Source organism: Gymnodraco acuticeps, unplaced genomic scaffold (assembly GCF_902827175.1).
Source record: "Gymnodraco acuticeps unplaced genomic scaffold, fGymAcu1.1, whole genome shotgun sequence".
Lineage (NCBI taxonomy): Eukaryota > Metazoa > Chordata > Actinopteri > Perciformes > Bathydraconidae > Gymnodraco > Gymnodraco acuticeps.
Window position 1 is genome coordinate 837,244 of NW_022990341.1, and position 13,158 is coordinate 850,401.

Consider the following 13,158-nt stretch of genomic DNA (forward strand, 5'->3'; position numbering starts at 1 on the left):
ATTGCCGCATTTTGCCCGAACACCCTATTGTAAGGTTGCTCACCATCCTCTTTTGAAATCAATAAAGATTATTCTGGTTTGTAAAATATGGCCTGCGGGAATGACCGCTTAAGCAAAGAAAATATATCCCCAATTTTACAATGTTAGGGTCAGTCAGCTTGAATAACAAAAACACATGTGATCTGTGGATCCACCACAGGAAGGTTGACAAGACCAAGGTTTCTGAAAAACCAAAATATAAAACCAATACAACATTTAGTTTACCTTCATTGTAGTAGTTTGGATAACGTTTTTTTAAAAAGGTGGATATTTAAAAACCTGTGCTGATAAAACCAAGTAAACAGATTTTTATTAATCTGTTATCGGGTTTCGAGAACACATTCCAACATGTCATTCTGCTGGATTCACTATGTGATAAACTACCTTCAGATAACGAACACTAAATCAAACTGATAGTGTCATCCTCCCTTGCTGCAGCACTGATTTCAAGTGTTTTATGGTTTGTGGGTTGAATCATTTTGATTGTGCATCATTAAAAATGAAATATTGCTAGCAATCAGGGTTATAGTGAACTCAGCAAGAACATCTTGAAATCTCAATGATGCAACAATGTTGTTTATGACCCTTTATTTCTTAAAAAGGGGGAAATGATGTTACTGCAGGACATGTGTTTATCATCACCATCTAATGAGCACTGTAGATATGAGTGCTTGATGAAATGAAACCTCATGTAAATCCATCATGAGTGACATATATAAATTAAGACAAAATGACTGAACGTGGATTATATCTTTATTTAAAATGATCTGCTTTAGAGCCTATAGATACAATCTATATACAAAAAGCAAACAACGTGAATCATACCTGTGGACACAAACAAGAGATTGGCCAACCAGTGCTGAAACTCTAAGGCACTAATTCAATAAAGCATATTAACACACAGAGCCACATGTGAGATGGAAATGTGGTGGAGGTGCATCAAACTCTGTGAAGTCTCTACATTCTCATCGTTTTGTGTTATTAGTCCGGCTGCAGTAATATACAGATGATTTATATGTAGGGGAGGGGGCTCACACAGCACTTCACCACAACCAGATCCAGCTGTTTCTAAATCTGGATTTTTAATGTGTAGAAGACCCCAGGGACTAAAGTTCACCACGGGATACCCTCCACCCTCTAAAGAACCCCACCCTCTCCAATCCCAGCTCAGAGTCAGGGCCTCACAATCACTTCCAGGTGAGATTCTCCCGTCTTTCTGCCCCCATTAGGTCTGTGGTCTGTCTGATCTGGTGTCAGTGCTTCAGGGCTCTGCATGGTGTACAACAACTGTACCTTACTCACAAATTAACCCCACCCATCAACACAGGAAGGGGGAAAGGAGCAGAGACGGTTCTTTGAAGTGGGAATGGAGCAGCTTCAAAAACACAGTTGGATATGTAACCCCTTTATCAGCAGCGCCGCCAAGGCATCTGGCTTATGTTTGGGCCTGGAATTGAATCCATTTGTGTGGCAACTTCTACAGTCTTAAAAAAGAAAAAGAAAAAAAGAACGGGCGAAAGCACACTGTACAGGGGAAATTAAAATCGCACCTACATGCGAAATAAAAACATACAAGCACATATATATACATCCTTCACGCAACATGAAACATGTCTCATAGCATTAGTACAGTATTTGTGGCTCATAGTGGCAAGCGGGGGGGTGATTGCACAAAAACTTTAACAGCGCTGGCATTTCCAACCATTACCAAGAGTAAATAAAGCTTTAAAATAAATTAAACACCATTTTCATAACGGTTGTCTCATCCTTCTTTGATTATACGTATTTGAGAAATAAAAAAAACAGACGAAAATAGAGGCCAAATTGCTAATTAAATTGATTGGCAGTATAGTAGTGGTATCAGAAATTAAAGCTATCTGCATCAATGGTTTCTACGTCTGCAGTCCATTTCACACAAACAAACATCATCCACAATTAAAGTTGGAATTTAGCGAGAGCCTCACTACGGTAGCCCTTAAGGGCAAATGAGAAAATAAGGGTGATCCATTCGCTAAGTCTGCAATAATTAGTTTTCTCTCTTGTGTTAATGACTTAGGTTTAAAGAAGGATTTGCCAGGATAATATTTCCTCAATCCCACCCCAAACGTTTTTTTCCCCATGTAACGGGAGGAAAATTGTTTGCGTTGGTTGTTTCTCACCATTTGTTAAGTAATAAACACAGGAGAGGAAAACATTTAGGTCAGACGTAGAAAATCCATCACCAAAACTTTTTTCAATCTTAATGTTATCTCAAGGCATCTGTACTGCACGTCACCACCGTTGAAGGTAAACCTGACCAAGTTTGGACGTAAGATCTGCCCTTAAATCTTAGTAAATGTCCTGACCGTCAGATTCAGACTTATCTGTACACACTTGGGCACTGATCCAACATGAATCAGACGTTATCATTGTGCTGTGAGTCATCAGGCATGAAAAGCCTGTGTTGCCACTTTTAAAACAGTATATTGTTTCTCATAGTTACCCAGACCTGTTTGTGCGGCAGTTAGAAAGCTGGCAGAAAAGTATTGTCAGCTGACTTCAGGTCGTCGGATTACCTCTACACCATGATGTTAGATATACTCTTTCAAAGCAGCTTCTGGGTGGTTCGCAGCTAAAATGTTTTAGTTTGAGAGCCTTTTCTTGCCAACAGGTTGACATTAAATATGGAGAAAATGAGCTCATCTAATGTGAACTGGTTGCTACCCTTAATAAATGTCTTATGGTTTGCAACACAGCCAGTTTAAGGTGCACTAAAATGAAGCGATTCAACAACATGTGCCTTCACCAACATCTAAACATTCTTGTCTTTCTTCCTCTCGTTCTTAATTTCATCCCAGCTAACTTATTTGGTTCTCTACAAATAGAAGTTAAAATGATAAAAAAAATCGATAAAACGACATAAAGCGGTGTATTTGATATCCATAAAACCAAAGAACTCCTAGTATGTAAAATGTGTGAAATACAACTAAAAGATATTCTCATTTCTGCAGTTTTCAGGCTGTTTTCATTCATTTATCCACAAAGAGGGGAAACCCAACTCTCACTGATCCATTCTATAAAACTGTGCAGCTGTTTCCTCCAAACATGGCCTGAGAAACAGACTGTAGCTCATTAGGAAACAGTGAGTCTAAAAAACAAGTGACGAAACAAAAGAAAGTGGAGCATATGAGAATATGGTGGCATAAAGGTGAATAAAATCCAACTTAGCGAGCCCAAGGATCCTCTGCATGTAACTTGATAAAAAAAAACGTGGCCAAAAGCACTTATTAAGGCATTGGTGTATCATAGCTTCGTTGCTGTGGGTGTGGAGTCATTCACTTAATGCAGCTTTAAGCACATACAATATATATAACAACAATATGCTCCTTTTTCTCTTACAAGAGAGAAGCAGGTCATCATGGAGTCTTTGAGAGGGGGCTCGGGCACCCTCAGTCAGTCCAGTGGTTGGAGGGGGGGGTGTGGGGGTGTGAGTGGTTGACACAGGGGGAGTGAGGAGGGTTTTGGAGGCTGCACGCTACAGACCTGCACCTTAGCTTTCTCCTTCGAACAGACATGCAAATGGCGAGCATTCATAAAGACAGTCTGGGGCTTCTCACATCAGCAGCAGGCAGCCCACAGAGTCAGGACTAACCTAAACCCTGCAGGCTGGACATTTAAAAAGGTAGAAGCCCCAGTTCTGGACCCTATCTCACAGGTTTGAGTCTGCAGGCAGCAGCCCCCGCTCCTCATCGTCTGCCCCCTCACACGGGACCACACTCAGTAGTGTGTCGATGATTGTAATGATTGCTGTTCTCCAAGTCGACTATCTGCAGGCTGGGTTTCCTCTCCGGCTCCTCGTTATCGGCCGTGTTTTGCTTCGTGCAATGCGGAGGACGCTTCTTAAAGAAGTCCGACACGTAGCACACCTGCAGAGGAGAGGAGAGGATGTTAGATGTGGTCACAACAATCTATACAGGAAGGTTTTTGTTGAATTTAAACTCAAGTTAAAGAGGCCCGATTATGATTTTTGGGGTTTTCGCTTTCCTGTAGTGTGTGTAGGTTTCTCTGCATGTGAACGGTCTGCAAAGGCTAAAATCCCTGTGTTCCCTCCCGAGGGAGTTTCTCTCCCCCACACTCCCCCCCTCCTTCCTGAAACGCCTCCATTGGACTCCTTTGTTTTCCGTAATATAATGACATCATTATGTACTCACACTTCTATTGGCTATGCTCCAACACATTGTATGTGATAAGCTAAGGGTTGGGACATCTCTATGTGGTTGCCCAATTAAAACAAAGCAGCTAACCAATCAGAGCAGACTGAGCTCTGGTTTCAGACAGAGGGTGAAAAGAGGTGCTGCAGCACAGGCAGTATGAGAAAAATAAAGAGCTTTTTGAACATTAAAGCGTGGAGACATGTCACAGTAGAGACACTAAATACAAATATGCCTGAAACTGAAAATGTGCATAATAGGGCCACTTTAAAACTGCAATTACTTTGCACACTCTCATAATGTATCCTATGTTTATATTTTGTTGGTAGTAGGTTGGTCTATTATAGTCAGGGCTGCACATAACTGGTGCGCAGTTGCGCATGCGCTCCTCGGCCAAAAAAAGAGCACCGGGTCATTTGAAAAAAGGCGCATTTGCGTACCAACATTGAGAGAGAGGGAGAGAGAAGGGGGAAGAGAAAAGAGAGAAGAGAGGAGAGAGAAGAGAGAGAGAGAGAAAGATATTTGCGAGTTGCATATGAACTCAGGGCCGGCCCGTCGCACTGGCGTTGATTTTCGCCTAGGGCGCCAGATCTGTGGAGGCGCTGCGCTGGTAGTTCTGGCAGTGGCGAGCCGTCAGGGCCCTCTAGGCCCTCTATGAGGGCCTAAGATATTCTACAAAAATAATATTTAAAAACATTAAAAAAAAAAAAATATTTATATATATTTATATTTATATAATATTTTTTTTTAGTTATATTTTTCTTTAGTTTTACCAAAATAAAAAGGGCCTAGGTATAAAACTCACGGCTCGCCACTGAGTTCTGGGAGGGAAAAAAACATTTTTGACCGTTGGTGCTCATCCTAATTTTCGGCCTTGATGTAACAACGTTCATAATTAAGTAAATGTAACACCCTTTTCACCTCGGTTACACGTTTCATTTGCCCTGTACGATGAAATGGGGGATGTTGGCTTATCTGGCGCCCGCAGCTCACAGCCAAAGTGCGAGTGAGCGAGGGAGAGAGGGAGGGTGCACCGGTACCGGCGCTGTTGTTATTAGAATCTGGTGCTAGCTGCGGATATAAGAAGAAGATGTTTCTACAATAATGTGGAGGGAGAGTCCTCTCCAGTCAGACCGATAGACTGATAACTACAGCTCAGTGAGGTAAAGGACTCTTGAGTGTTTAGATAGTTCACTTTAGTCTAAGTTCAAACGGTTTGGTCACAATTTATGTAAACACATATTTTCAAGGCACTCCTTTATAATTATTGGGATAAACAGGTTTGAAATCATTCCAACATACTATAGGACAGTAACCAAACACATCCTTTTAAAACTGGACTTTCGACCCAAACCCAGCTGTTGACTTGTGGATGCAAGCAGCTAATCGCAGACTCAACCAGAGAGAAAGTAGTAGGCCTACATCATCAGCTACCATGTCTGACAGAGAGGAAGACAGTGAGGAGAACAGTCAGGAGGGTAGTGATGACAGCTTGTAGGATTACTGGTCGTGCTAATGTTGTCTTGTGTTCGCCTCTGCATGTGTGTTCTGTGTGTTCTGTGCCGTGTGTGTGACAAATAAAGACCGGTTTATTTATTTCATTTTAAGGATGAGCACCAAGCAACATCTCCAGGTGCTCCTTTGAGAACCAGGGCAAAACAGTTATGTGCACCCCTGATTATAGTGTATAATATCTTATTGTGTATCTTTGTATTGTGCATTCCAATGTGCAAGGCCTTGTAAACACGCTGCTGTGACAAAACATTTCCCCCAAAACTAAATCTAATCTAATGGGAAATACCTTTCCCATAAAAGATTGGAGCATGTGATGGCGTGGCTGGAAACTGTGAATGCAAACATCTGGACAGGTCTGAGCACAGATGGTCGCACAGATGGTCACACACACACACACACACACACACACACACACACACACACACACACACACACACACACACACACACACACACACACACACACACACACACACACACACACACACACACACACACACACACAACACACACACACACACACACACACACACACACACACACACACACACACACACACACACACACACACACACACCACACACACACACACACACACACACACACACACACACACACACACACACACACACACACACACACACACACACACACACACACACACACACACACACACACACACACACACACACACACACACACACACACACACACACACACACACACACACAACACACACACACACACACACACACACACACACACACACACACACACACACACACACACACACACACACACACACACACACACACACACACACACCACACACACACACACACACACACACACACACACACCAACACCACACACACACACACACACACACACACACACACATAAAAGCCTATGCCCAGGAGGGGCTGTAATTGCGCACAACACTGTGAAGGCCAAAAGAGCGGGCTCACTTCCCAATTATTCACACACACACATTCACGGCCACACACTCCAAAACACACTCGACCACTGCAGGAGTTTCACCGTGCTGACAGTGGCTCACGCTAAACAGGGAAGAGGCCAAACAATAAGGAGTCCAGCTGGATGAAGAGAGCACAGTATTGCATGAGAACCTGCCAGTGTGAGTGTGTGTGTGTCAATACACACTCTTCTGCTGTCACACCTCACTCCCCTCATGCTTTTTCTGTCTACATGGACTTTTACTGCCTGATTGAAAAACAACTGAAATATAGACTCTTCAGCGGTTGCTCTACTTTAAAAAAGGGAGTATCACTAACGGAGAGATTTCCATTAAAGTCATTTTTATGATCTGCACCCACCCATGTTTACTTAGCTAAGAGCAAGAAACCACAATAGAAAGACTCAAAGTTAAGAGGTCATCAGGTCTGAGGCTGGAGCTACTTTATATACAATTAAATGTACAAATATGAGCATTATTTCTACTTTTAAAGAGGCCCTATTATGCTTTTAGGGATTTCCTTTTCCTGTAGTGCTTATAGGTTTTTGTGCATGTAAATGGTCTGCAAAGGCTAACATCCCAAAGTTCCCGGAGTTTCTCTCACACACAGTAAAGGCAAAAAATAAAAATATGAAACCTGAAAATAAGTATATTAGGGCCCCTTTAAAAATGAGTAGTTCCGAGCTGATGGGCTGACATTATTGTCAATATTCAATTTCCTCCTCTTTGTATATTCAAACCTCAACACTAGACCATTACAGGAGTTACGACTGTATGACATGATGGAAATATAACGCAGGAGTTATTAAACTTCGCGATGTTTGGCCTTGAGAGGCGTTGCCGTGGCGACTCACATTAAGCACAGCAACGAGCGCTCCCTGCAGCAGCCCCACCAGCACGTCGCTCCAGTGGTGCTTGTAATCTGAGACTCGGGTGTAACCAACGTACACCGCGAAGGCCACCAGGAAGAACTGGATGGTGGGCCGGAGGAGGCGGGCCCACTTAGCCACCAGTCTGGCCTGCACGTACAGCTGGGGGAAGAGGAAGAGGAGGAGAGGAAGGGGGGTTTGAGGGGAGAAGAGACAGGAAAAAAATGTCATGAGTGTTTTAACATATAATTATTGTTTGTTCTTTTGCGTGAAATTTACATTTCTTGCACATATTTTCGGATTCTATAAAAGTTTTTAGAATAGTTAAAACTGTGTTTAAGTATGTACCGTTATACACAAAAGCACATTCCCTGTATGTTAACAAACACTTGCAATAGACCTGATTTTGATTCTAAAACGTTGGTCTAATCACAGCAGAAAAAAAGTTACGATAATGTAAATATAGTATTTACACTTGCATAATGTAAAATGCATGTAATGTAATAGGCAGTAATGCAGCAGTCACATTTATGTTGTGCATGTTAACTTTGATATTTGCTTAAATATAGAGCCTGTCATGCTGTAATGTTAAAAGCTTGATGAAATATAACTCAAAACACCCCCCAACAAAAACAGCCCATTTATATGAAGCATGATTGTGTCCCTCTAATGCAAATAGTTGCTGGTAGTATGTCTTAAATTAAGCGTCTTTGAGTTGTGAAAAGCGCTGTATAAATAAAATGTATTATTATTATTAAATTGGATTTAACTGTAAAAAAAAGTGTTGAGTTTGAATCAAGTCGACTATGGACTGAAACCTCTTTTTTGGGGTGCTGGAAAACAGCAAATGCCAAAAAGAATTACGGACTTGGCACCAGTACAGTCTTCTCCTGGGTTTTACTGGGCTGCTGTTGAAGGTGCAAACATTGGCATCACACACCCCCCCCCACACACACACACACTGCAGGACACAAGCTGCATATCACAGCATTTCCTAGTATTTGCCTGGCAAGAATGAGAGCGAGGTCTAAACCAAGGACGGGCATTGACACTAGCTGGAGATTTTCATTGGATTTCTCTTTGAACTGAACAGTTTTGCTTGGCTTGGCCTCTTGACGCCCTGCTGTCTAGCACTGCTGCCTGGCTTCTAACACAAAGACAGGAGGCCAAGGGTAATGAACTGGATGAGACACAACACAGGACATGCTTTGCCTTCTTCATGGCTGGAAGAAAGTCAGCTGAGGCCTCCAGATTATTTCTCTCAGTATCCTCATTCTTCCTCTCAACGGTTGCCTTGTCCTTTTATGTCCACAGGCACAAACTGTCTCTATGAGCTCTTTCTCTTTCTCCAAAATGTGCCCTCGAGTGCAGATCCAAATTCAAAAGCCTGTTGTAAGATGAGTCCATCTGGGGGTCGACTGTGCCTGATTCACACCGAGATATCAGCATGGTGACCACATGGAGATGTTACCATGTTTACAGTACACAGAGAAGAGTGTTTACACTGTGTTTCAGGACTTTTAGTCATGGGTCGAGGATGTACTCACCGCTAAGAACAACATGCAGTACATCCCGAAAGAGGAGTGACCGGAGTAGAAGGACAATCTGGAGAAGAGACAGAAGCAAATGTAAAGTGTCACACAGGATATTTAAACTGTAGAATACTGTTGGCATCATTATTGTGCAAAATCTGTTAGAATAGTATTCTCCACACGAACACAAGTAAGTGAAACAAAGTGACAAATGACTAATGAATGCATAGATGGAAGAAATACTCAGATATTTTACTTAAATGTAGAAAAGTTTGGAATTCTCTGTTGCAGCTTAAAGTACTATCTAAGTATTAACATCAAAATAAACTTAATAAACCAACATTTGATGCGGCATGGCCCATTTCAGAATAATATATTTTAAAGTATGGTATTTTAATTAGTGATGAATGAATGTGTTCATCCCAAACGTTGGGGTTAAGGTTGGGTTTATTTCAATTAATATATATACTGCTGGGTAGCTCAACCTATAATAATATATCATAATTTTTAGTTGATTCATATTTGTTTAATAATCTAAATGTACAAAGTAGGTATAGTAGGGTAGCTTCGATTTTATTTTGTATCTAAAGAGACATATTGCAATCAACCTACAGATACAAAGACAGCAAGAGTTCTGCAGGTGCATTAGCTTTCAATAAGCTACATTTATTTTAAGCTACACACAGAAATGAGACTCTCCTCCTCCTCCTCCTCCTCCTCCTCCTCCTCCTCCTCCTCCTCCTCCTCCTCCTCCTCCTCCTCCTCCTCCTCCTCCTCCTCCTCCTCCTCCTCCTCCTCCTCCTCCTCCTCCTCCTCCTCCTCCTCCTCCTCCTCCTCCTCCTCCTCCTCCTCCTCCTCCTCCTCCTCCTCCTCCTCCTCCTCCTCCTCCTCCTCCTCCTCCTCCTCGTACCTGGACTCTGTGACGTCCTCGTGGACTCCGGTGCAGTTGATCACCTGCATGTACCCGGTGCAGACTTTAGGATTACAAACGGACATGAAGTTGGGTCTCGGGCGGCCGATGGTGAATTTGGCGAGGTCGGTGAGCGACTGGCTGACAGACCCTCCGAACAGGAAGGTGCCCACCACCTTATAAAGGGCAGCCACGTACTGGTTGAAGTCAGAATTGGAGTAAATCCTCTTACTGTAAACCAGATAGGCTTCTCCGGAGGAAATCTGAGGAATGGCAAAAAGTTAAAAACAGAGAAGACATTTTTTTTATTGCATTTTACGCATCAGTAGAATGAAATGACTTTTCCTCCTCATACATCTGAGCTTTGTCCAATTCCTCAGGTTGATAATGGAGCAAACAGCACATACTTTTATTTAGGGGGGATGGTTGGGTGCCATTGCAAATGAGGCATGATCTTGTTGAACATGTGCTAATATGAAAACATTTCCAGAACAAAATCTGAACATTGCAGTTAAAAATGATCTGAACTATCCCTCACTGTTAAGACCTTTAGAAAATAATATAGGAATGAATAAAATGGTGTATGTAAATGCTGAAAGTGGACATTTCTGGGTCAGAATATGAGATTTATTTTTTAACTATTTAATATCACCATGAAACTTACATAAGGTTAATTATTTTGCATCACACATATTTTGAAAAGTTGTGTTTAAACGTACAAATGAGGCATTTCCGATGTTTACTTTTGGTGACTTAAGGAGAAATCCAAAGACGCAAACGGGCAAAAGTTAGTCAAATCAACAACTTGATGTGTATTTTGGATGATTTCTCTCTACTAGTCATTAAGAAGAAATATTATGGAAGCATAATTAACCATTGCATGAACAACAATGTTTTTTCCAGTAGAGTCACGCCTTACATGAGTGAAGTCTTGTTCACCTCGCCTGAGTTTGGCTGCACTGAGGTGAGACGTTGTAAATCTCCCTGTGAGAAGAGAGTAAATGATGGAGTTTAACTCACGATGATGACGGTGCAGGAGATGGTGACGGCCGCCAGCATGCCGTGTGTGATGGTGTCGGGTTTCAGGGGGTACATGATGCTCTCGTCATCACAGTAAATCCCTCTTTGGTACGGCTTGAAAATGATGGTCATGATGATGAAGGGCAGTGCCGCTGGAGCAAAACAGAGCAGGAGAATTATTGATGGGTTATATTCCTTACTTTATTTGGAGTGTTTGTGCTATTGGAGAAACCAATAGGAGCGAGGTTAAACAAAGTTAGTGGACATAACTGTTGAGAAATTGTTTTGGTATAACGTATTTGCCCTGTTTTAAGCAGCTTTTCAGACATGACATCACTTCTTCTTTCGGGGGAGTAAAAATGTTTCTCCAAGGATAGCTAAATTGTTTTCTCTGCCTGTGGACCTCAAGGTCCAAAATCATAATGATGAAAACAGCCCACAAGGAGAAAGAAACATTCAGTCGTTCAAATGTCAGGGTAGAAAATGCGCAGCAGGGAATTGCAAAAATAAACAGAGCAAAACAGTATTTATATACACAGGCTTGTGGGCATATGTAAAAATCACACATCACTCACATACTCAGACACAAGAGTGTACACACACTTACGAGACGTCACACAAATTGCCACACACACACACACGCTCTTTTGACTGATGTGGCGGTGTGCAAATAATAAGACCAAATATAGCTGCTCAGGGCTCCTGACCTGAGCGCACAAGTTATGTCCTTGAGATGTTCGCAAACATCCATCCCAGAAATAATCCCTCACCCTCTTCCTCTTTCTCTCTGACGCACACACACTCACTGCATTTGGTAGATGTACAAGCACGTGAAAATGAGTAAAAGACACACTGTATGTTCTTCAAAGGGTTCTATAAAAGGTATTAGGCTCGTGCTGATGAATACATTATTCATGTTTGATCTTCCTCTTCAACCCCTCGTGGAATAAGGAAGGTTTAAGTAAAAAAGACTGTTCTGAGCGTACTGAGGTAGACGGACACAAGAGAAGTGTGAATGTTACTAGTTTTAAAGTTTAATATAGATGTTATGATACTTCCCCAGGATCAAAAATGTTTCACCTTTGTTGTCCTTTGTAACGGACTATGAACTGTAACTTTTTACACACTTTTTTAACCCTAAAATGGCGTGTGTTTCAAACTGAATAATTTTGGGTGCAGTAATACTTGAGTAGATATAGTATGCATTAGTTAGACCTAACTTGATTGTACAATTGTAGAAGTGTTCACCATTGGAATCCATTGTTCCTGACCTTAACCTCTTACTTGTATTTCCCCTTTTTTCTGGTCTAAAATGGTGTGTGTGACATACTCAAAATATTTTCAGTGGAGCAAGACTTAAGTGCGTTAAGAAGACCTGAATTGATGTACTCGCCACTTCTGTCTAAATTAGCTTGAAAGAATAAAAACAATGTATTTGTTAACCTTTTAATGGCTCAAACTTTTCACCATTGTAACTGACCTTAACCTTAGATCTAAGATAGAAATCAATAATACATTACTGTAGTAAAAGTTATAATTTTACAATGAGAATACATTGTAACTGACTAAAACCTCACATTTGTATTACGCTTATCTAATGGTGTTATTCATAATAAGAATTAGGGTGTAGTAGGAATTCAGTAGACAAACAGATATCGCTCATCTATCCCTTTATTCAAAGTTACTTGAAAATACAAAAATGGTAATACAACTCTAGAATGGGTAATTGATTCACCATCGTTGACACTTCAGATAAAGTAAAACTTGAGATGAACAAATCCTGAATAATAAGTTGCAGCCCTGCTGAGGAATGCACTCTCCACCCTGATATCCATGACCGCTGTATAATGGGCAGACAGACAGGCCTGGGGCCACTGTGGAAATGCCTTACAGCCACATACTAAACGCAAGAAAAACAGCCATGAAAAAACACCACACACACTTTAAAAAAGTACTCTCACCAATGGTATTACATTTCTGAGTAAATGAGCACTGCACCCCTCCCATTCTTTAAAAAAGAAAAAGGCTGCAGCTGACATAATTCCAGGAGGACTTCGAGCGAGACTGACTGATGAGAGACCGAGAGTCCACACACTGAAGACTGAGAC

At 41.6% G+C, this 13,158-nt stretch overlaps 1 protein-coding gene across 1 annotated transcript in view; it reads right to left on the minus strand.

The window, feature by feature from the left end:
- Nucleotides 1-774: 774 nt before the first annotated feature.
- The window catches only part of plpp2b (phospholipid phosphatase 2b), a 30,455-nt gene continuing 18,071 nt past the window's right edge, over nucleotides 775-13,158 (minus strand). Inside the window, exons 2-6 of the mRNA XM_034223551.1 lie at nucleotides 11,051-11,202; nucleotides 10,031-10,293; nucleotides 9,136-9,193; nucleotides 7,574-7,750; nucleotides 775-3,944 (exon numbers count right to left, since the gene is read on the minus strand). Of these exons, the coding sequence (XP_034079442.1) occupies nucleotides 3,780-3,944; nucleotides 7,574-7,750; nucleotides 9,136-9,193; nucleotides 10,031-10,293; nucleotides 11,051-11,202 (815 nt within the window). The 3' untranslated portion in view covers nucleotides 775-3,779. The remainder of the gene's footprint in view (nucleotides 3,945-7,573; nucleotides 7,751-9,135; nucleotides 9,194-10,030; nucleotides 10,294-11,050; nucleotides 11,203-13,158) is intronic.